This window comes from Anticarsia gemmatalis, chromosome Z (genome assembly GCF_050436995.1).
Source record: "Anticarsia gemmatalis isolate Benzon Research Colony breed Stoneville strain chromosome Z, ilAntGemm2 primary, whole genome shotgun sequence".
In the NCBI taxonomy this organism is placed as follows: Eukaryota; Metazoa; Arthropoda; class Insecta; order Lepidoptera; family Erebidae; genus Anticarsia; species Anticarsia gemmatalis.
In genome coordinates this window covers 18,434,565-18,455,622 of record NC_134776.1, presented here as the reverse complement: position 1 = coordinate 18,455,622, position 21,058 = coordinate 18,434,565, and the positions used below count along the sequence as shown (strand labels likewise).

General features: G+C 35.6%; 1 protein-coding gene across 9 annotated transcripts in view; it reads right to left on the bottom strand.

Annotated features, from left to right (window-relative positions):
* Glut1 (Glucose transporter 1) overlaps positions 1-21,058 on the bottom strand; it is a 106,137-nt gene that overhangs the window by 20,603 nt on the left and 64,476 nt on the right. For 6 of the 9 annotated variants that reach the window (XM_076134634.1, XM_076134631.1, XM_076134635.1 and 3 more), the window contains exons 2-5: positions 8,232-8,292; positions 7,662-7,763; positions 1,992-2,088; positions 524-689 (exon numbers count right to left, since the gene is read on the bottom strand). In XM_076134634.1, coding sequence (XP_075990749.1) covers positions 524-689; positions 1,992-2,088; positions 7,662-7,749 — 351 coding nt within the window. In that variant the 5' untranslated portion in view covers positions 7,750-7,763; positions 8,232-8,292. Of the gene's footprint in view, positions 1-523; positions 690-1,991; positions 2,089-7,459; positions 7,535-7,661; positions 7,764-8,231; positions 8,293-21,058 lie in introns of those variants that run through there. The other 3 variants (XM_076134637.1, XM_076134638.1, XM_076134639.1) reach the window with 3 other exon arrangements.

Here is a 21,058-nt window from a genome sequence, read left to right as displayed (position 1 = left end):
TCAAATACGTGTATGGAGTAAGAAAAAACTTTTAATAACTGTTACTAACTACACATTATGTCGCAATAAAACGGCACTCTACAAATATCACTTTATAAAAAAACCGTACAGTCTTTGAGAAGTTTGTAGCTCGTTTTAAATGAAAAACCTTGCTGTTTTCTAGGATGCACATATTTAATAAGTGCCAACTTTCCTCACATGAAAGTTTGTATTCAAAAGTAAATATGACTCGCTTGTACCTACAGTGTTCATTTGATGTAAAACATTTTCTATTACTGAGAAATACGTCGTTTATGAAATAACTGCGACGATGTTATTTGCAAGTCCTTTCATGTATCACACGAACCTAACATAATGTAGCGCTTAATTGAAATTTGAATACTAAATGTTTTCCTGTGAATAAAATCTTTTCTAGAAACTCAATTTTACGAGTAGAATTGATCGCGTACTCAGAACAAATCATATCGAAATATTTGGCAATGCCGTTTTACGTTTTACCAAAGATAAACAAATGCGTTCTTACCTCGGAGACCTCACTCTGGCATGACTCCACACTCTTGGTCAACTCCTGGAGCTGGGTGCGGATCTCGCAGAGCGCGACCGTGGTCTCCAGCTGGCGGTCCCCACGTTGCAGGTCGTCCAGCTTGGCGGACAGATTCATGCTCATCACGCTCACCTGTCGCTGTAGGCTGACCACCCAATCGACACATTAGTACGAGAATACGTCCGCGACCTCACTCGCTCCACGACACAATTATCATCAGTTGTGAGTGAATGATTCTCGGTTAAACCTCAGTGTCTGACAAACTTAAAAACGTAATACCTGCGTGACCTGATAGACTGTTAATCCGTAAATCAACAAGATTTAACTTTCTAAAAGAATCCGCTTTGTTTAAGCTTCTAGACTCTTTTTTGAAGAATGATACAGTTTTTATCAGACATCGGCGTTCAAACGATTAATTTACTGTGTTTATCAAACATATTGTTTATATACGTCACACGTCCAGAGAAGCGATAAGTCGCGGCAGGCAAGTCCAATTAGTTCGGAGACATAAACATCTCTTACTTATGTTTTATGTCAATGTTTATCAACATAACACCGTATGTTTACAAGTAAACCAATATTTTGTTATCATATCAAATAATATTATTGGTATTTATTTCATTTATGGTTCGTTCGTTGTTAAAGGAAAAGAATATTTAGTTATTTCGGTCTGTCGTTCGATTTTTATTCATAAATTATTATTTATAATCTGTTTAAGTACAAACTATTCGAACGATTGTAACAATCCCACAAAAATAAAATGATCTTGAGCGTTGTGGAACTTTAATAAGTTTTATGACGTAATTGAAACATATTTAGTGTTTGGTGTGAATTATAAATACCATTGTGCCAGTTGAAGTAAATGATGTTGATTTGTAACAATATCAGCAAAATCTTTAAAGTGAAGGGTGACATATACAGAAGTGAATGCAGTGATTTATCAATATTTGTTATCGAACGCTATTTCGGAAACTTTCATTTTCAGAGAACCAAAATTACATTGAAAGAAAAATTTGGAATCAAAACGTCTATTGCCTTCTAAATGTCTATAAACACTTGATTTAAAACACTACAAAAACGTTAAAACCACACCCATGCAAGCAATACTCCCGTCCTAACTGTCCCAACTGTACTGGTGTAATGCAAGTGTTCTAAGCGATGGTCCGGATAGCGGGACACGTCACAGAGTCGTGGCCATCGATGCTAACCACGTGGTGTCGCGGTGATACTGTCCGATGTTATGAGAGGAACTGTGAATGAATCAGCCGCCGCGATTGGACTTATCGAACGCATCAATATCTGTAATACGAGATAGGATGCCAAGCCAAGGTGAAACATAATGTAGAAGTAGACACATCGACACATAGAGAGATCCTTATGATCGAATGCAAATCAAGCCAGTATTAAAGGCGGAAAGCTATCCTGTATTGTCGCTAGTGTCACGTACCTAAGTAGAAGCTCCCTGAGTGTGGTCTCGTCTTCTTCCGTCGGCGCATATCGTGTCAGCTTGCCTCCGCCCTCCCGGGCCACATGATCAGGTACCACTGCGTGAAAACTACTCGTTTATTTTATTTTTTACACAACCTGCCGGCTCGGTAAGTGTCGCCGCGCGAGTACGCCTTCTAACGCCGCCTCATCTCCTAGTTTGTGGATCTAACTGACTTTACGTTTTAATTTTGAGGATGCGTGGCTCATAATATTGTTCGGTAGGTGTTACCTACCCTGCATCGAACCTTACACCGCTTGCCAATTAGCTTCAATGGCCACGACAATGGTCCCTAATCAATTTTGATGGTCGTACCGATACCCACAAACTGGTATGTAAATGAAATTAAGGCCGGAATTTTTGGCGTTACGAAATCGAAATAAAAATAGGTTTAATTTGAAAAAAAGAGAAAATAATATGGTTTTTACATTTAGTTTTAGTGTTCTTGTTGTTTTTAAGAACATAATTTATTTGAATTTTTAGAAAAAATATGGTTTTAGAGAAATTACGCTGATTTTTAACGTAATTTTTAATTTTGACTTTTTTTATATCAAACCTGCAAAACTCAAAAACATAAGTTAAAATGTAACGCGATTAGTGCAGATTGTTTACAATAAATTTGATTGAAAGTAAAGTGCGTAAATGAATGGTACTAATTGATTGAACGATGAGCCAATGAATGAACAGAAACACGGTAGAATGGTAGATGTAAACACATTTTTTGTGCATTGATGATAGTTAGCCTTACAGACACGATATACAGTCGCATTCCATGCATCTAACATCAAGTGATCTCTTTATAGAACGGGTGCAGAAGTACGAAGAAGGTTAGTGCGAGCTCCGAATGAAATTGATCGAAGATTTTTCTTAATTTTATTGCCATTGAAGTTCAAACTCTTTATCGATCCGTAAAAAATCAAACACCGAGGATTAAAATATAAGCCTCAGCAGAAATCTTACTTTACCGAATATTAGATATTAAAGATGAAAATAGCTCGGTAATCCAGTGCATGTTTTCATCGGAAGCCGATAATCTCTTCAAGATTCTTCCACGAATAGGGTTAGTCGAAAATAATTTTTTTAACGATTTGTTTATGTTATACGAAATCATTGAGACAATACAAGGACGAAAAGAAAAAAGATAATGCGCGCTTTCGAAAAATATAAGGCGACAGTGGTTTGGAATATGTAATGGTACAAAAGACTTCCTGTAACTATACCTGTAGCGAATTTAAAAAATCTGTTAAACAGCTATCAACTAGCCTTAGTATCCAGTGTCTAACTGAATAGTGTTAGATTTTTAATGCGGAAAACGCATTCTTTATAAAGAACCTATATTTTACCGTTAAGTACCCACATGCGCTACATACCATGTAGCTACGACAAACCGCTACGATTAATCGCACGGCTACGTGATTTACTTGCTACGAGATGCTACGGACCACCTCGTAGCTATATTACGTCATACGTGTAGCTATCTACGGATCTCATGTGAGAGCCATTTTAGTGTTGAATTAATTGCACAGCTAGTTGCCATTTCGAAGTCTATAAAATCTAAGACTCGACGGCCATCTCCATAAAGAAATACGACCTAGCGAGAAAGCCAACGACTGCTATCAAAAACTTCCCGATTTGGATGTAGTATTCGTTAAATGTCGTGTCGTATGTGTATATGAAACTTAACAAAATCTACGAAACCCAGTAAATATGCATCCAAGTTTCAAGTTTCCAACTTGTAGAAATCATATTTTAATTACGGCAATCAATACTAATTGCAACTGTATTGTATGTATTATATGTTTAGGGTGACCAATCCATAGGCGGAATGGAACGATTCACCCCGGGCGCCTTCGTGTTATACAAGGCACGAAACCATACCTTATGGTCTTATTTGGCTGGATTTAGTTGTTTTTTTAACCTATCTCCAGTCATTAAATAGCCTGAACCTAGACTATATTCAGTAAATAATAATTCTACTACCAATCAAGATTGAAAAGGAACAAAAGACAGACGATATTGAACTCAAAATATTTGCCCACAAAAATAAGATAAGGGAATATCAATTGTGAACAGCGATACAAAGTCGCATGTTCAATACGATGCGCTGTCTAAACATGGTGCATAGAACTCTTAACTGCGCCTAACTTTTAACTAGGCGTGTCTATCTACAAATTGGGTATTGGAAAGTTGTTGAACGGAACCGAGTTAGTTGGTGAAGGCTACGTCGAAGCCTGGGAAATGGAATACCACTGATTGGACTGTTGCGAGAGTTGAATTGTCAACTTGTATGTTATTTGAAATGTATGTCTGTCTAATATTCTTATTAGCTATTGTTTTAGCTTTCTGAATGTGAATGAAGGTTCACGTTGGAATGTGATGTCCACAAATCTAATAGAAATATGTGGTTTCCGTCCTACCAGAATGGGTTCTGATGTTTTTCGCTGTAGATAAAATAAAACCGGCTCTATTTTTAATCTTTATCATGGTGTTCTAGTAATAATCGCTCATTTCATTGATTGCTGCGTTTTATAAACTTTGAGCCGCAACAATTTCTTCAAAATCTGCTTTTCATAAGCGTCGACGAGTGGATTTAACCAATTCGGACAGTATGTGAATTTAAATAAAACTTAATTAATAAATCAGTATAAGACTTATTTAGTCTACATCCTCGGTTTTCGATACAACCCAAAACTGTGGTCGAACTATACTCCAATCTGTCAATAGAACTGCATTATGGTTCAATTGGGAAATCGAAGCGAACTGAGAAAGATCCAAATTGATCGAAGACTTCAAACAATTTCTAACTCAGAAACTAAGTTGTATTATACGGTTGTAATACTTTTATATTTCACAAGTGTAAGTTAGTAAAACATTTCCTTTTCAGCACACAAGAATACACCTTTCATTGTGGATCGCAACTTTCATAAGAGGCTTAAGCTGTTCTTTTGTAAAATTCCACGCTACTTAAGTACGCTTAAATAGTTAACATTTTTATAAATATTTGTTGGAAACATTTCATCGTACAATAGGAATACAGTACCACTTTATTCGCTTCATTTATTTCAAATTTTAGTTGAATGTATTTGCACTTCAAAGACTAATTGCAATCAGTTAAATCTAACGGACGATTTACTGCGGAAATAGAATATTCTGTGTTGAATTTGTCGATTCAGAGAGAAATGTTATGTCTGAGTTGGTGGTTAGAATTTCGGAATACCTTTAACGTTTTAGCTATGACATAGACAGATAGAGCAATGAAATGTATAATGGAGTTACGATAGAAGTCAAGCACATGTATTAGAGTTGCACTTTGTGACACATAATATACACTTATTTTGTTGTTGTCATCATGGGGTGATATTGCAGTGATGTGCATCTAACATACTACACACCAATGTTTAGAGCATTTATACAGTTTATCCACGCTTAAAGCGATAAAGTTAATAACAATTTTTCTTATTCGAATATGAACAAGCAATTTTTAAAGCAGAATAGACAAAAGCACTGTTAAAATGCTCCAAATGAACAAACAGTTACACATTAAAGCGGCCACGCTTATAAGCTATGTAAATACAGAACTTTACAATTATGATTGTGAGCAAAGATCCAATTATAATTAAAATATTAATTAAAAACGAAATGATTGAATTTATAATGGATATTGTTTCACCGTTATATCGGCACGCGGCTGTATCGCTGTTCACATGATTGTGGCGGCTCATGTGGCCATCGTTACGCTTGTTTTGACTACATATTGTGGTTCGTGTTATTTTAATTTGATTTTAAACGTACCAAACTTTTTGCAATTTGTGGCGTAAATGATGTAAAGTGAACTAATTGGCTTATGTACTGCATCAAAATTGTTTTATGTGTTTCGCCGTTATTATATTCCATTTACAAAAGCCGATTACGGCTTTCACGTTTCTAGAACAATGTTAAGCCATAATGTGGCCGGCTGTTATGATTTTGAAGGAAACATAGTAATTCCATTAGCAGCTTCAAACGTAACCACAGTATTTCAAGTCACACCTTCATCACGGAGGTGGCATAAATATTAATAGATCATCAATTTCGAACTTAAAGCATAACTTGACAAAGTATATAACGGAAGACATCTAAGTGCAATAACGAGCGAGCCACCGGTATAACGGCGTCTTAATTACATTAAGTATAAGCGCGGCCGGCATAAGTTCTCAGCAAACTTGAAAACTTGCAGCACGTAGGTAGTGCTACGTTCCTAGACATTGAACCGGGAGTCAATGAAGGATGGATGAATGAATGAAGGCCACGGTGACCCATTTAGTAGTACAACGATGACGTCAGAGACGTGGAGCCGTCTGCCTTGAGATGCAAACTTGTTTCCAAGTGAAAATTAATTGAATAAACGGCAGACTACTAGGAAGCGCTGACTCATTTAGAAAGTGATAGTTATCTCTAATTGTGGAGTGGCTTCAATTGGAATTCCAACGTGTTATGTGATACGAAGATACATGTTTGACTTGTTATGCAAATGGGAACTGAGAACTAAGATCCATCTGAGGATTCAATTGGATTGTTGAGCTTAAAGAAAAGATGGCTGGTTGGTATACTTAAGTGGTCAAATGAGTAAACGTTCACAGATATTAACATTTTTTATGTAGATTTGGAGAAACACATGCTGCGATTTTCAAACCTTTTTACCAAAGTTTGCTGTGAACTTATGTATTCATAACACTACATTGAATGTACACATTTAGCTAGAGTTCTGGAGCAAACGACGAACGATTAACAAAACAAGAATATTTCAGAGTTTCACTCGAACAATTTGTCAACTAAAATTAATGGTATGATAGATAATATCAATGGCGGCTTATTAAAATTATATTTATAATCGCAAATGGCGATATTAAAGGGATATAGAATACAATCGCGTTTCTCGCGGACATTAATATAAAGATTAATGTTTTGGGGCACATTTCGAGGCCGAAGGTTATGGATAGCCAATTGTATCAGTCCTTGTTTTAAGATATTATTATATAATATCAAAAACCTCTTTCTAGTTGGACAAAATCAAATTTTGATTCGCAAAGGCCACGATTTATGTACTGCCGTTTCGACTGTGTAGACCGGACAATGTTTTTATTAAGTCCAAAATCTTTTGGTTGCCGATCTATGAACCCAATTTTTTTTCTTCCATTTAGTTTCATCTATCTTCCATTAATGTATCTAAATTGACAAATGCTTAGTTCCGGGGTTACTTTGATTAACTTTGACTATTTAGCAAAATTATTTACACCCTATGAATTACTAAAACAAGCTTTAAAAGGACTATACAATTGACCATTCTCATATTACAATTATCTTTTTCGTATGGGTATTAATTAGCCGCAAATTGTCAAAGTAACCCCGTCATACTCGAAATTTCAGTAATATATTATGAAGTTTGATACAATTCATACTATCTGACGCTCCGGGTGTTGCTTGCTACGTCGTCAGGCTCGGCTCATTGTTCGTCCATGTAGCGTCTGCATGAACAGATGAGTCAGAACATTGTTTTATATTCGACGAGAAGGCAGGTTCTATATTATTCATAGTTTGTCACTTGTTCCAGAACTCTAGCGCAGAGAGATACGGGCGGTGAAACAATGTTACCTGAAATTTGGTCTATCGGTGAGTATAGAGGGGGTTCTTCCCCTCCCGGCTGTTGGTGTTCAAGCAGACGATGGCACGACTGTCTCATGAGCGCTCCCGACACTGTCGACAGAAAAAACTATTGGTACATCCATACCTTAATGTATGATATTTGATAGCGCGTAACAACAAAAGCAGTTAGCGTCACCGCAGATCCTAGTTACCTGCCAAAATATCATGTAAAACTATTTTTGCAATGAGTGGTAATCGTCCTGAAATTTGAAATCAATTTAAGATTTCTATTAGATATTAAAACCTTATACAATCCCTTAGTGTGTGAAGGTGCTTGTCCCGATATAACAATTTGATTAGGCCTTTCACATCCTGGCCAAGTTTATGTAATTCTTTCAGGACTGTGCAAGAAACTCTCAAGCTTGACAGGTTAGCCAATAATCATGTGATAAAGTTAAGTTATAAAGAAAGTAAATGCCTATACCACTTGTCTATTTCGCTTCCGATCTGGTGATTTCTTCACATTATTCCTGCTACCCTATCAATTATAACTTAATAATCAATACAAAATGTACGTACCTTTAATCTAGTTATTGTCATTTGACTACGACTGTGGGCAGTCTAAACGGCGACATTGTTTCTGGAACAAAGAAACAAAACGTTAATCTTCATTTGTAACACCCAACACGGAAACACATCTCGGTTTACGTCCTACTAATTGCTATCTATGTGTTAAAATCTAATGACGTCTTGGAGTTGAGCAATAAATTCATTTTTTAAGCCATTACTGTCCCACTGCAGAGCAAGGGGCTCCTTCCAAACGAGGGGTAGGGCTTAGGCATTGATTCCACCACGCTGGCCATGTGCGGTTTTGGGACTTTGCATGCCCACAATAAATGTATTACGTATACAAATTATTAGGCATGCAAGGTTTCATCACGACGTTTTACTTCACCGTTACAGCAAGTGATAATTATTTCTAATACACACCTAACTATGAAAAGTCATTAGTGTGTTGCCTCGGGTTCAAACCTGCAACCACTTGCGTGGGAGGTGCCAACGTAAATCACTCGGCTATCACTGCTTGACAGAACAGTCACTATTTAAGTAGAAATAAATTCCCAGTTGCTAACTGACTTCTCGTTATTGAAAAGTCATATAAACAAAAATAAATTTCCTAATGTGTTGCTAGGCACGAATCTCGAGCACGGCTCTATTCGACTAATGCTTTTTATCATATTTTCCTCAAGATACGAGAAACGTTTTTATGAAGAGAAACAAAAAATAAATGTTAAGAACAAACAAATAAAAGAAATAATTTAAATACAAAACCTGAGCCTACTTGATATATAAAGTATCTAACAGCATTATTATGTATGAGAACTACTGTGTTTTAATTTATTTATATTATTTCTTTATTTAATTAAATTAATTCACCTGATAAGTTAACCGATACTTATTCATAAGCACTTAAACCGGGGCTTTAGTAACTAGTATATAATTTCCCTAGGTGGAAAGCATGGTAGACTAGCCTAAGACCGTATAATAGAATACGGGAATTAACGCGAACACGCATTTTACCTTAAAATGCCTAACCTTTCGGCGCAGGTTGCTCTCGCCGTGGTCATGGCTGACTGGAGCATCGATGACCGTAGGTAAAATGCGTGTTCGCGTTAATTCCCGTATTCTATTATACATTAAACATGCAACGCGAGAGTTTAATAGTTATGATAGCCTAAGACCGGTCATCGAATAATATGAAGAAAACCTATGTCCGTTTGAATTATCCACGTTTCGGAAAATGCACATCAAACTATATTAGTTATTAACAATGCATCAAACCACAATAACCGAATCACGTAAAAGCATAATTCTAAACCCGTAATTACCGTCTGCTCGCACTAATGCTGGGGCTACATTAGCGAGCGAAGATTCGTATGGTGTTGGCGCGACAAAAACATCGTGTTCGGGTATGGGCGATGTTCTTGTCTACATTAAGGCGGGCGAAGATTCGTGTCGAGTTGACGCGATGCATCGTGCCTTGTGCTGTTCAGTTTGTTGTGCGGAGACGTGAGCGGTAAATTAAAAATGTTACTCCACTCCATAGTGTAAAAAATTAAATGCACGTCCGTCTCGCTTCAAAGTCTGGACGACACTGAATTGACGTAGATGTAGCCACCTAAGCGAATATTGGCGCGACAAATCACTTTGATTCGCGCTAGTTTACCGACAGCTCCTCGATACTACATCGTCTTCGCCCGAATACTACGCGATGACACGATGAACCCGGCCACATTCATCGCGTTAACACGAATATTCGCCATAGCCCGCTAATGTAGCCCCAGCATAACAGGTAATATCGGTTTCTAATTAACGAGCAATGCAAACAGTCTAGCTTCGTTTAATTATTGCTACGGAGTGCTACCTAATAATGCAAAATTAGCATTTGAAATAACCACTGACCGAATAAAATAATGAACTGTTGAAATTATTATGCTTTTTCATAATTAGCTTAGCTATTATATTAAAACTATTAGGTATTACACTAACCCCCGGTTTCTGAAGTACGTTTAACGGTAGTTTATCTATTCAATGGCGTTAAAACTCATATAAAAAAACGCTATTGAATAAATAAACTACGGCTAAATGTACTCAGAAACTAGGAACAAGAGAAGGTTGTAAAGATTGTAGCGAGAGTAGTGTTTTTGTTCTCTGCCTATCTCTACGGGAACTTTGATCCCATTAATCCCATAAAACCCTGGCCAGACAGAAACAAACATATAAAAAAATAATTATCCAATATAGTTTAACTGTTCAAAGGGTATACGCGTAAATTTCAGTAATTCATTTATATAGATCATACTTAGTCTGATCTAGACTCAAATTTCCTAGGTCTCAATTCAAGGAGGAAGTTTTAAATTAGATAAAAATATAACGGCCGAGCACCGAGTGAATTATATTAGTAGCTTCTATTCCTGGCCGGTCCTTTAGCTCCTTCCGCATAAAAAATGAAAAATACAAGACATGATGAGGTTTGACGCTGAAGCCTGGAGATAAGAATAAACTATCCAATCTTGTTAAGTGTTACTATTCTAGTACAAGTACTGTTGCAAGGATGGGATATCACTGCACGCGATATTGAAGTTCCTATATTGTTGTGCATTTTGATTTTTGAGTATTTATAACTCTTATTGATAATGTGTTTGTATTTGAGCTTGTTTTTTGTACTACAGCATTTAAAATGTACTTGTGACGAAATACTTTTTAAGACCTTACTGTACCCAAAATCACACCAATAAATGATTCGATTTGATTTGAGTTTATTTGAAACTTTGTAACTCAAAAGTTACTTAATATATTTAGTGCATTTAATTGACACCTATTCTACCAAGCAACGTTATTTAAGGTTAACAAGCTATCGCTGTTTTAAAAACCTTTTTTTATTGTTATTAAGCTTTTTATTGTTATAGTGCTGATGGGACTTCACAAATTTTTAGTCCAACTTTACATCTCGTCATTTATCGGATTTTTGATGAATTCTTACACATACCTAACCTATTACGTATCACCGCACTCACATTCCATAGAACGTTTAAAGTCTAAATCCGGGCACATAGTTCACAAATATCTCACGAAAAATGAATTCAACAATGATCAAAGAAATCATCACAATACAGAATCACACACGTAAACTCGCAACTGTAGTCATTGTGTCACAATCAAATTTATTGTCGAATCAATCGCTGGCAACAGTGACAGGCCGTGAGAGGGACCCTTGATTACAGCTCGTGCAGGGAGCAAGATGATCACGTTGCGACCATCGACAGTTGATCATATTACCTACGACGGTAATTGGAAGTCAGCCTGTACTTGCGTAGCGAAGTAATTAGGTTATCTCACCGGACTGTCAAATTGTATGAGCGTGTGTGCGCATGTGCGGTGCTACTTGACGAAATCTTAAGGCTGTTTAGATTTTTGGTAAGTTATGTGTTTTTTTTTAAGATTGTATGGTTGCCGACTTGTGTTTAGTATGTTGTTAGCAATTAGAACTTGCATTTTTTTAAGTCTATATGTTATTGAACAGCCAAAATGTTGGTTGTAGATATATTATGTATAAAGATAGCTGTTTCTTTAGCGATGTTTAATGAGTAGTGATTACATTGATCATAACTGTTGGTATTATATAACTTGGAAATGAAGAACTAATGAAGCCGTAAAAACTTTATATAAAACAACTTTCAAGTATAACCTAGACGGCGGCTGATATTACATTATTCTGATAACTCTGAAACGCAATCTTATCTGCACAACTAGTTTCCAATAACTATTTTTATTTGCATTGAAATTGACCTTTGAATGCGAACTCAATTCTAAGTTATAAAACAAACTTCGATCGAGACACTTGTAAGCCATCTGTTTTACAAAGTTTTTTATAAAATCAAGAAACAAGAAGTGCATCTCATATTTTTCTTGAAGAACTCGTAAAGGTCAAGTGCTTGTTAGAATTCTTATAAAAGTAAAACTTATTGCAGTCAGGAATAGAAGCAAGTGGGAAGGCTTTAGAACACGCCTCTGCACTTTTCATTTCAACCTCATTTTATATCGGGTGCCTTATCTGTATATAAACTACCGTTTTTAAATCCGGTAACACAAAATGAGGAAAGAGATAATTATTTCACAAATTTTGTTTTTAAAGTATTTCTGTAAGTCTAAGAAAATATGGAAGATTTCTAGAAAGTAATAAAAATCGTTACATGCGGTACAGATTTGCACGCGAGTGATGCCGTGCCGATTGGCTAAATATTTTATAATTTTGATACACTTAACCGTTGTTCAAGATAGGTTTGCGTGTATCAGTTGCATTATTTAGCTATCAAATGTTTGACCCGAGACTATTTATTAGTGTGCGCCTAACACGATTAAATTAGTTATTTATTACGCCATCATTAGATAAAGCACACAATGTATGCGCATACTGAATTAGTCAGGACATGCACGAATACCTTTCAGAAATTTAACTGTTTAGAATTCAATATATGAATTACTAGCTGACCCGCGCAACTTCGTTTGCGTGTATCCCGCTACTTCGACAAATACAGTCAACGCACCAACACATATTGGATACTAATTTTCAATTCACAATAACTTCTCTTTCCCTTAACCGCGTTTAAAATATTAAAATGTTTTTTGGTTTCTGTGACTCTTCTTTGATCGCCCCCCCTATCAGTTTTTGGAAAAAATATTTAAGTAATTATAGGGACGCTGCCCCCGCCGCCGCGGCAATACTAATATCGTGATATCTCCTAAACTATATATCTAAATAACACACTGTAAACTGCAAAAATAATCTAAATTAAATGCTCGTGATGATGAACTTACTTATTTTGATAAGGATATATGTATTATTGGTTATATCACCAGTTAAACATCACCCAACGAATTAAATGTTTTTTTAATACAGTAGCGCTACCATGAGTTGGTAACTATAGTCTCCCGGAGACACTGTAGTTCTCGTAAAACTCGAACAGCGCCTCTAGCGGATAGTTAAGGTACCAAAATTGCTACCATGGGTCGCCATATTTAATTACGTGTAGTTAAATTAAACAACATTGAATGTAGATTGGCTTTGTCGTTCATTCTTTCCCTATTTGAGCCCACTGTTGTAGTTGCGTTCTCACGTTAACTACTCTAGTTTTTAACTACGCCAACTCATGGTAGGGCTACAGAAAAGTAGTTTTTGTGACTTAAATAAAAAAGCTGGATATATGTCATCGCGGACTTTTTTGTAGAACTAATAAAGACCAATGTTTTTGCTATACATTGTTCTTACTTGTATCCAACGGTATAAGCGGCGCACGCACAAATGCAATCTTCAATTAGATTTTTTTTCTGACTTCTTGGACATAAATCGCTATAACTCAGCTAATATAGTTTCAATGTATTTCAATTATATATAAAAACCTGTCGGAGAAAATACTCTTTCTATTAGTGAAAACCGCATCAAAATCCGTTGCGTAGTTTTAAAGTTTTATGCATACGAAGGGACTACAGACAAAATGGGCGACTTTGTTTTATACTATGTAGTGATTATCACCTGTTTGTCACGTATGCTTAAAATCAAGAGCAATTATATAGAATGTTGACATTTATGATGGCTTCCATCGTCTGTTATAATAATAAAAGCCTTTTCGCACGCATAAGTGAAGTAGCAATGAATTATCTAAGGCGACCGTGCTCTAATGAACTCAAATCAAGGCGACATGTGATCTAAACCTCTTGAGAATATCAGTGGTTCATTATCAATGCATAATTAATTACGAAAATTAGGTCGTAAACTGTTTAGTTAACATAGATAAACAACGTATAGCTTGACCCGCAAAACATGTCAGTGCGAATGTTTCAACATTTGATAAATCTATTTAAGAGATTTCCTGCAAAGCGTGCTGTATTTAGAGAGGCGGAGGAAAAACGCGTGCGACTGTTAATGCGACTGTCAGATCCAATATAGTCGCCGCGGATTAGAGAAGATCATTGGAAATGCAGCCAGACAGTTAGGTTACCTAGTATTTTTTGTATAGAGCTAAAGTCTATAATCTGCTTTAAAATTCCTGGATGCTATTTTGCACAGGCCATACGGGCATTTGGTTTATCTCATATTCGTTTGATATTATAGCCATCGAAATAATTACTAAACCAATAAATGCATCGCTGGCTAAAACAAAAAAGGTTGTGGTTTGCATTCGAAACATGTCAACCGCAGTTGTACAATTTCCAACCACACAATAAACGTATGAATGTACTCTAAAATTTTATTAATATAGAACTAATTTATGTGATTGCGTAAATGTACCGAATGCGGGATATTACAGTCCGATGCTCCATTCAGTGTGACCAGTACCTCGATTCTCTACCACTATCGACTACCGACAACCGGCTAGCTATCAAAATTTTGACATTTAGAATGTACTGCCAAAATGTTTCCTACAACACCCGTCAGAGGCGCTGATCAGATTTTCATACAAAATTTCTCGATGACAGTTCGGTTGTCGGTAGTCGATAGTAGTAGAGAATCGAGGCACAGATTCAGTATTTTAATACTTTTTCAGTATATTTCATCGATTTTGCCGAACATCAGTATATTTTCAGGTATATTGCTGGTAGTCAGTATTTTTGGGTATATTTTGGTTGAAGTTATGGCAACACCGTAGTGAGTGAACGTCTTTGCGACAATGTTCGAATATCGGGACTTTCCCGGATTTTGTTTATTCTTATACATGTTATCTATGAGCAAAGATGAGTAATTTACAGATACGACAAGAAAGACGGTCGTTGCTGGCATTGTAGTATTGTATTACATATACAATTTTCAATCAATACATAGTATTAATCAGACTTGCAGATTGTATGTCCGCCTTAAGCTTTACTATTGATGGACCGGTTTTAATGTGGTTTGCACTATTAGATGAAGGAGGTTGTGTAAATTTTAATCCTTCGAAAAGGATGTTAAAATATAATTGTAACATTTATTGTGAGCATGAATAAATAAAACGTTTTAAGAAAATCAGTATTTTTATTGGTATATCTGTCCTATGTTAGTCGGTATATTTCAGTATTTTTTTGAGGTGCCTCGGTATTTTCTTAAAATTAAATCTGGTCACACTGGCTCCATTGTCGGTTATAACGAGTATTGAGAGTTTGATATTAAATATGTGCTGCAAAAATAGTTCCTAAGCCGCGGATCTGACTTTACAAAAAAAAATTCTCGATAGCTAGACGGTTGTCGGTAGTTGATAGTGGTAGAGAATCTCGCAGGTTTCAAACATGGACTAGGTTTTAAAAATCCCTTAAGATGCTGAAAGTTGAAGTCGAGTTTTCATTTTTTATAATTTTATTACAACTTCATAATTACTCAGCCGTTCGTTAAAGACTGCATGACAATAGAAGCTTGCTTCTTAATTAACATGTATAATGTTGTGTATATGTTACCTTTTCTACATAATTGAGTTATCCAATAAATTAGGCATTGCTTAATTGTGTTGATCACATTATAATATTCGATTGGTGTATAATGTGTATATGTCTGAGCGCGTTATCGTCACGTGTTTGTGATTGTCGCCGCTGTGTCTAAAACCTTGCAATTACTCGCCGATAATCACAATAAAGCAGTTATTTGTAACAGATTTAAAAAATAATTAGGCTGTTTCTCAGTTCCATCACATTTACGGCTTTGAATTACATTTTAGTATTTTACCTATTAACTATATTCTAATAGACTGCTACTTAATGAATTGTTAGCTCAAAAGGAGAGGATTTTCATCAGCCAGTGTGTATTAATCGAGACTCAATTTGCAACTATTTATATTTTATTAATAATTTGTTAAAACGTTCTTATTTTGCTTTGTTACTGTAGCGGATATTAACTTCTGGTAATTAAATATGTAGCATACAAAGAGATGCATTACTTATCAGTAAATAAAAAGTCATTTCACTAGAATAAAGTATTAATGAAAAATGAATTTCCACGTTAAAACTCTCGAACATAACTTAAAATAATGATACGAAATAAAATCAAGTTTCGCAGAATCATCGCTCGTTCGACCACAGGCTCTTACATTAATTTATTACTCCTGAAAACATTTTCCGTTTATTTCGCACTTTATTTTATAAAATAAAGCTGTAGACTCGACATATTGAAGAGGAATAAAGAAAATATGGGTTCTTTCAATTTAATATTACTTTCTTCACATCAAAGAATTACCTGTTAAGCTTATTAAAATATTAGGTAAAGGCCATGTTCTTATAATTCGATAAAGTTGATTTGTATTTGGCTTTTGACCGTTAAGTCTTTGAACGGCATCAATACAAAGTCTTCGAGCGGCATCAATCGTCTTTTGACGATTATTTTTGCCTGACGAGTACGTCTGAAACCTGAGAGATGCCTTTTAATTTTGCTATTGAATAGTCCAAGCTATTAATTAGTTTTTAATTAAGTATTTTGTGGTACACTCCTGTCTCCAGGGAAAGAAGCAAAGAAATCGTGATACTGTTAATAGTAAAATAAAATTCTGTGTAGCATTCAAGTCCTTAAATAGTCTTGAGATTGTTAAGCCTGTCTTCTTTGAAGTGAACTGGTGTCCAGTAAGATATAGGCAAGAAATCGGAAACCAAACAGAAGACACTGTAAGAATCACATAAATCAGATGAGAAATCTCTGGATAATTGTGGTTCATAAAAAATATAAAAGCGAATTGAGAACTTATTCCTTTTGTAGTCTTTGTAAATAAAACCTAAGCAAAAACCCTTATTAGCTTCTAAACGACTCATTGCATGAAATCTTTGCACTCGTAAAACTTCAGCCTAAAATAAATCAACTTTATAACCTAAATAGATGCAGTACAAAATGTATCAGCTCATCATGAATGTAGGTTCGGTTAATGAGATATAATTGTTGTTGGCTCCTCAATCAGTAGTGGATGTTCGACGTGAAGTGCCGGCGCCGGCCGCGTGCGGCAGGTAAGTGTGAAAATGTCCACCGCTACCACGAGTGGTTACATTATTACACCCACATGTATAGCACATGTTATTTGTGGCAAAATTAATAGCACATCGGAAAATGATGGACGAAATTTTTGAGCCTTTAGATGCCTTTTAGAGACTAGAGCTCATTTCAGGGTTTTCTATTGAAGATTGAAGATTTTTTCATGTTTGATATCAAATGGTATTCGTTCTAGTTAGCTAATTCATACTTCCGATAAAAGATAAATCTTTGATTCTGCGTATCCACTTACATTTAATACTAGCCAGAAGCCTCAGTTTTGCAAACATCCGTTCATTTGAACTCGTTTATGCCCAACCCTACAGGGAAACGTTATGATCTGCGAGTTCCTATTAAAATATTCACACAATGCAATTTTTAGTTTTTGCCCGAAACTGGTAACTCGTTTGCAGTTGGTTTGCCGATGACGCGCGCTCCTATGGTTTTTTGTTCGGAGTCAGGACGTCATCGTACAAAACTTTTCCGTAGAAATTATAACTAGTTTTTCGGTGTACGTGTTTTGCAAAAATATTTATTTCTAGCTCGTTACAAGTTGCCGTATTCACAATAAAAGCGCGAGAATAAAGTTTGAACTGAAATTATTTTTAAAATTCTCATATTTTTGCATGAAAAAGTCGTTTTAATTGGGTGCAGGTGAATTCGTAGCTGAAATAGGAATGTGTTTTTTTCGTTTATAATTCATCCGATTTGTGCTGTTACGCTTCGGAGAAATATTAAATATTTGTTGAAGCTTGCGTCATAGAAATCGTTGTAGGGTAGTAGCGATTGTTTTATTGTGTTGTACGTTGTATAGATGGTTGCATGCGTTAAGAGGGGAACGGACAAACATATACAATAGGCACATTGGCCTGGGGCATTCAGGCCGGGTATTGCATCACGTTATCGAATTAGCTTCAAACGAACCGCAATCGGTGGATTCGGTGGTGAAAGCGAACGTTGGGAATATCGATGTATGAGGGAATTTGAACTAACCCTTACTCTAGTGGAGTCGTTAAGAATTTTGAAAAATCACGTGAAATATATAGAAGAAATATTACAATGTCAGTTAAATACTACTGTTTAAAACCCCTATAAACTCTTTTCTCTTTGAGTATATTCTAGAAAGGAAACATTTCAAGCGCTACTAAAAAATTGAGCTGCGAACAGAGTGCAAAAAACGTATACGTCAACGTAACATGGTATCGTATAAGTCATCGCTATCGGGAATATTTGGAAGTCAAAAGAAAATCTACTTATGCATGAGCGAGCACGTTTGGCCGCCGGGTGCCGGCACAATGTCAGCCGATACAGAGACCTGCAGTTAAATATCCTGCGTCAGGCCGGCTCGATTGAACGCAAAGGTATGCGATCAAACAGGCCACTGTTTACCTTGCACCGTAAACAAGCGATTCCGTCTTTTATTAACTTCGGTATTAAAACGTTTAAAACCATGGTTCATTTTAAATCTCGTGAAGTCAATATATGCATTACACCTTGAAATATTGACATGGTAGACCAAAAACGCTACTCATTTTGATTACTACAATTTTTTTGCTTTATGTACGAGCATTTTCGTTTTGTTGCCTACCGGGTTATTAAAATATCTTGAATATAAGCAATAATATCTTTTAATTTCCTATTACAAAGTTGATTTCTTTGAGGAGTGATTTGTAGTAGCTTGTAGCTTGTATGTAATCCCATTGCTAGGCAAATGCATCTTTTCGAGATTATTTCTGGTACTAGACCTCATTTTACAAAGACAATTTAGAAACATAATCCTGAAACATATTTTGTATATAAGCGCCCCGTCACGGTTTGGTCTGGGTAAAATAGCTTTACAGTACACTAGAATACTCCTAGATTCGCTCTATCTATGGCTGAGAAACTCATGAAAATCTTGTAAGATTCAGACGGACAGACGTGGCCAGAAAACCTTTTTCTGTAATAATGTTAGTGATTATTCTAATTCGAAGTGTGTTTTTGTTGCCATGGATTTCATCCTTGTTTTCATAATATTCTAATTAGTCGGAAGATAATTATAAATTTATTTTTTATAAATCCGTTAGTCCCATGATGTTTATAGTTCGTATAAACTCCGATTTTATCGTAAAACATTGCTTATTTATCATTAAAATAAAACAAATAGCGTCCAAAAACAATTCTGTACAAGTAAGTACTTTCCGAAAACTGTTTAATTAAAAGCCAAAATAAATCTCCTCATTACAACGAATCAAAAATGAATACAACTGTAATCAAGGAGGGAATTTTTGAAATCAATTTTCAATTAGCGAAATACCAGGATATGAGAATGCGTACGGCAGTGTAGAGTTATTAATACACTCATTTCAATGGAATATTGAAAACAATAGTCCTTCAATATAAGTCCCTCATAATTATTGTTTAAATATGAAGCAGTGGATTAAATACAATTGTTATTGAATATTTTGCAGTCATTTAAAAATGATACGCCATTTTGTCCGTTTCACGGATAGCATGTCCGACGTGGCTCGACTCACACGCACGACAAATATTCTTATGTTGGGCACGAGTGTCTGTTTTGAGTTTCGAGGTTTTGAACTTAAATATGTTTATCGGCACTGTTGCCGCAGTATAAGGTATGCTTAGTTTGGAATTAAATTTATAATATAGTTGCCCAAACACTTAATATTTTACAAAATTGGCACTAACCAGTTCTTTACAAAACGCAGTATCCAAACTATAGTAGAGCCTTAAATCCAATAAATACAACAAATTTTGTTCTACAAATGGAATGAACTAGGGGCTTCCCTCACACACTCGCCCTATCTGAGATAATTAATTGAAACCAGTTGTAATCAAATGTACTGTAAAGATGTTTCTCTTTAAAGTTCCCCTCTTGCAATGTTCGTTTAAAAAACGTTGCTTTGAATCTATTTCGCACGTCTTTCTTACTAGGAAAGATTATGAAGACTACTTTCAGATACCGCGCGGGGCGTTGCGAGCGTTCAACAATATCGTCACCTAGTTCAACGATTCAGACTCTAAATCTTCAATGCCAGTTTTTGTGAAAATCGTTTGGATAGGCCGATTCTCAAACTTTAATTTACAATTTTTTTTTAATGAACACATTTTCGTTCAAAAATACAGAGATGCAAAGATTTAGTCACCATCGAACTCGCATCACGATATTTTGTTTAAAAATTCTAAAAGTAAAAGCCCATCCATTTGAAATGACTTTGTTTCAGGATAGAGAGCTTTTTGATTAATATTGACAATACCGTCGAAGGATTATACGTTAGTTTTTTTTATTCCACAGATTATCTCATTGTGGTGGCTGTTCGTGAGAGTAATTAAATTACATGCGACCACACGTGTTGAGTATAATCCCACAGACACTGGCCGGGATAATGGCTATTTATTTATTACTGCGTATTGAAGAATTACCTACTTTTTAAGCCAACTTCCTCGAATAAGAACTCTAGCGCAAGTCTAGTCGGTACTATCGAAAATCTAGTGTCATTTAAAATGTGCTGCAAAAATTGTTCCTAAATTCTACAGCACCCAATAGACTGATCAGGTTTTTTAATTTGGCGATAGTGAACTGGTTTTAGATAGTCTATTTTTGCTAATTTCTACTATCGCTAAATCGATATTAAAATTTCTGGAAGAAAATCATTCTTTCGCTGAAAGCTACTTCGTGTTTCTCAATAGAGGTAAGAAATTGTCACTCTGGTTTTGTGTCAAACGGACTTTTACCGAATACAAAATCATTCTCTAATTATGGAAAAATGTGTGATGCTACTCAATTATTATTACTCAAAGTCTACTTGCAACCGCACTAAAACTCCGATCAACACCAAAGAAAGTTTTCATCTTTTATCATTTTTAAAGG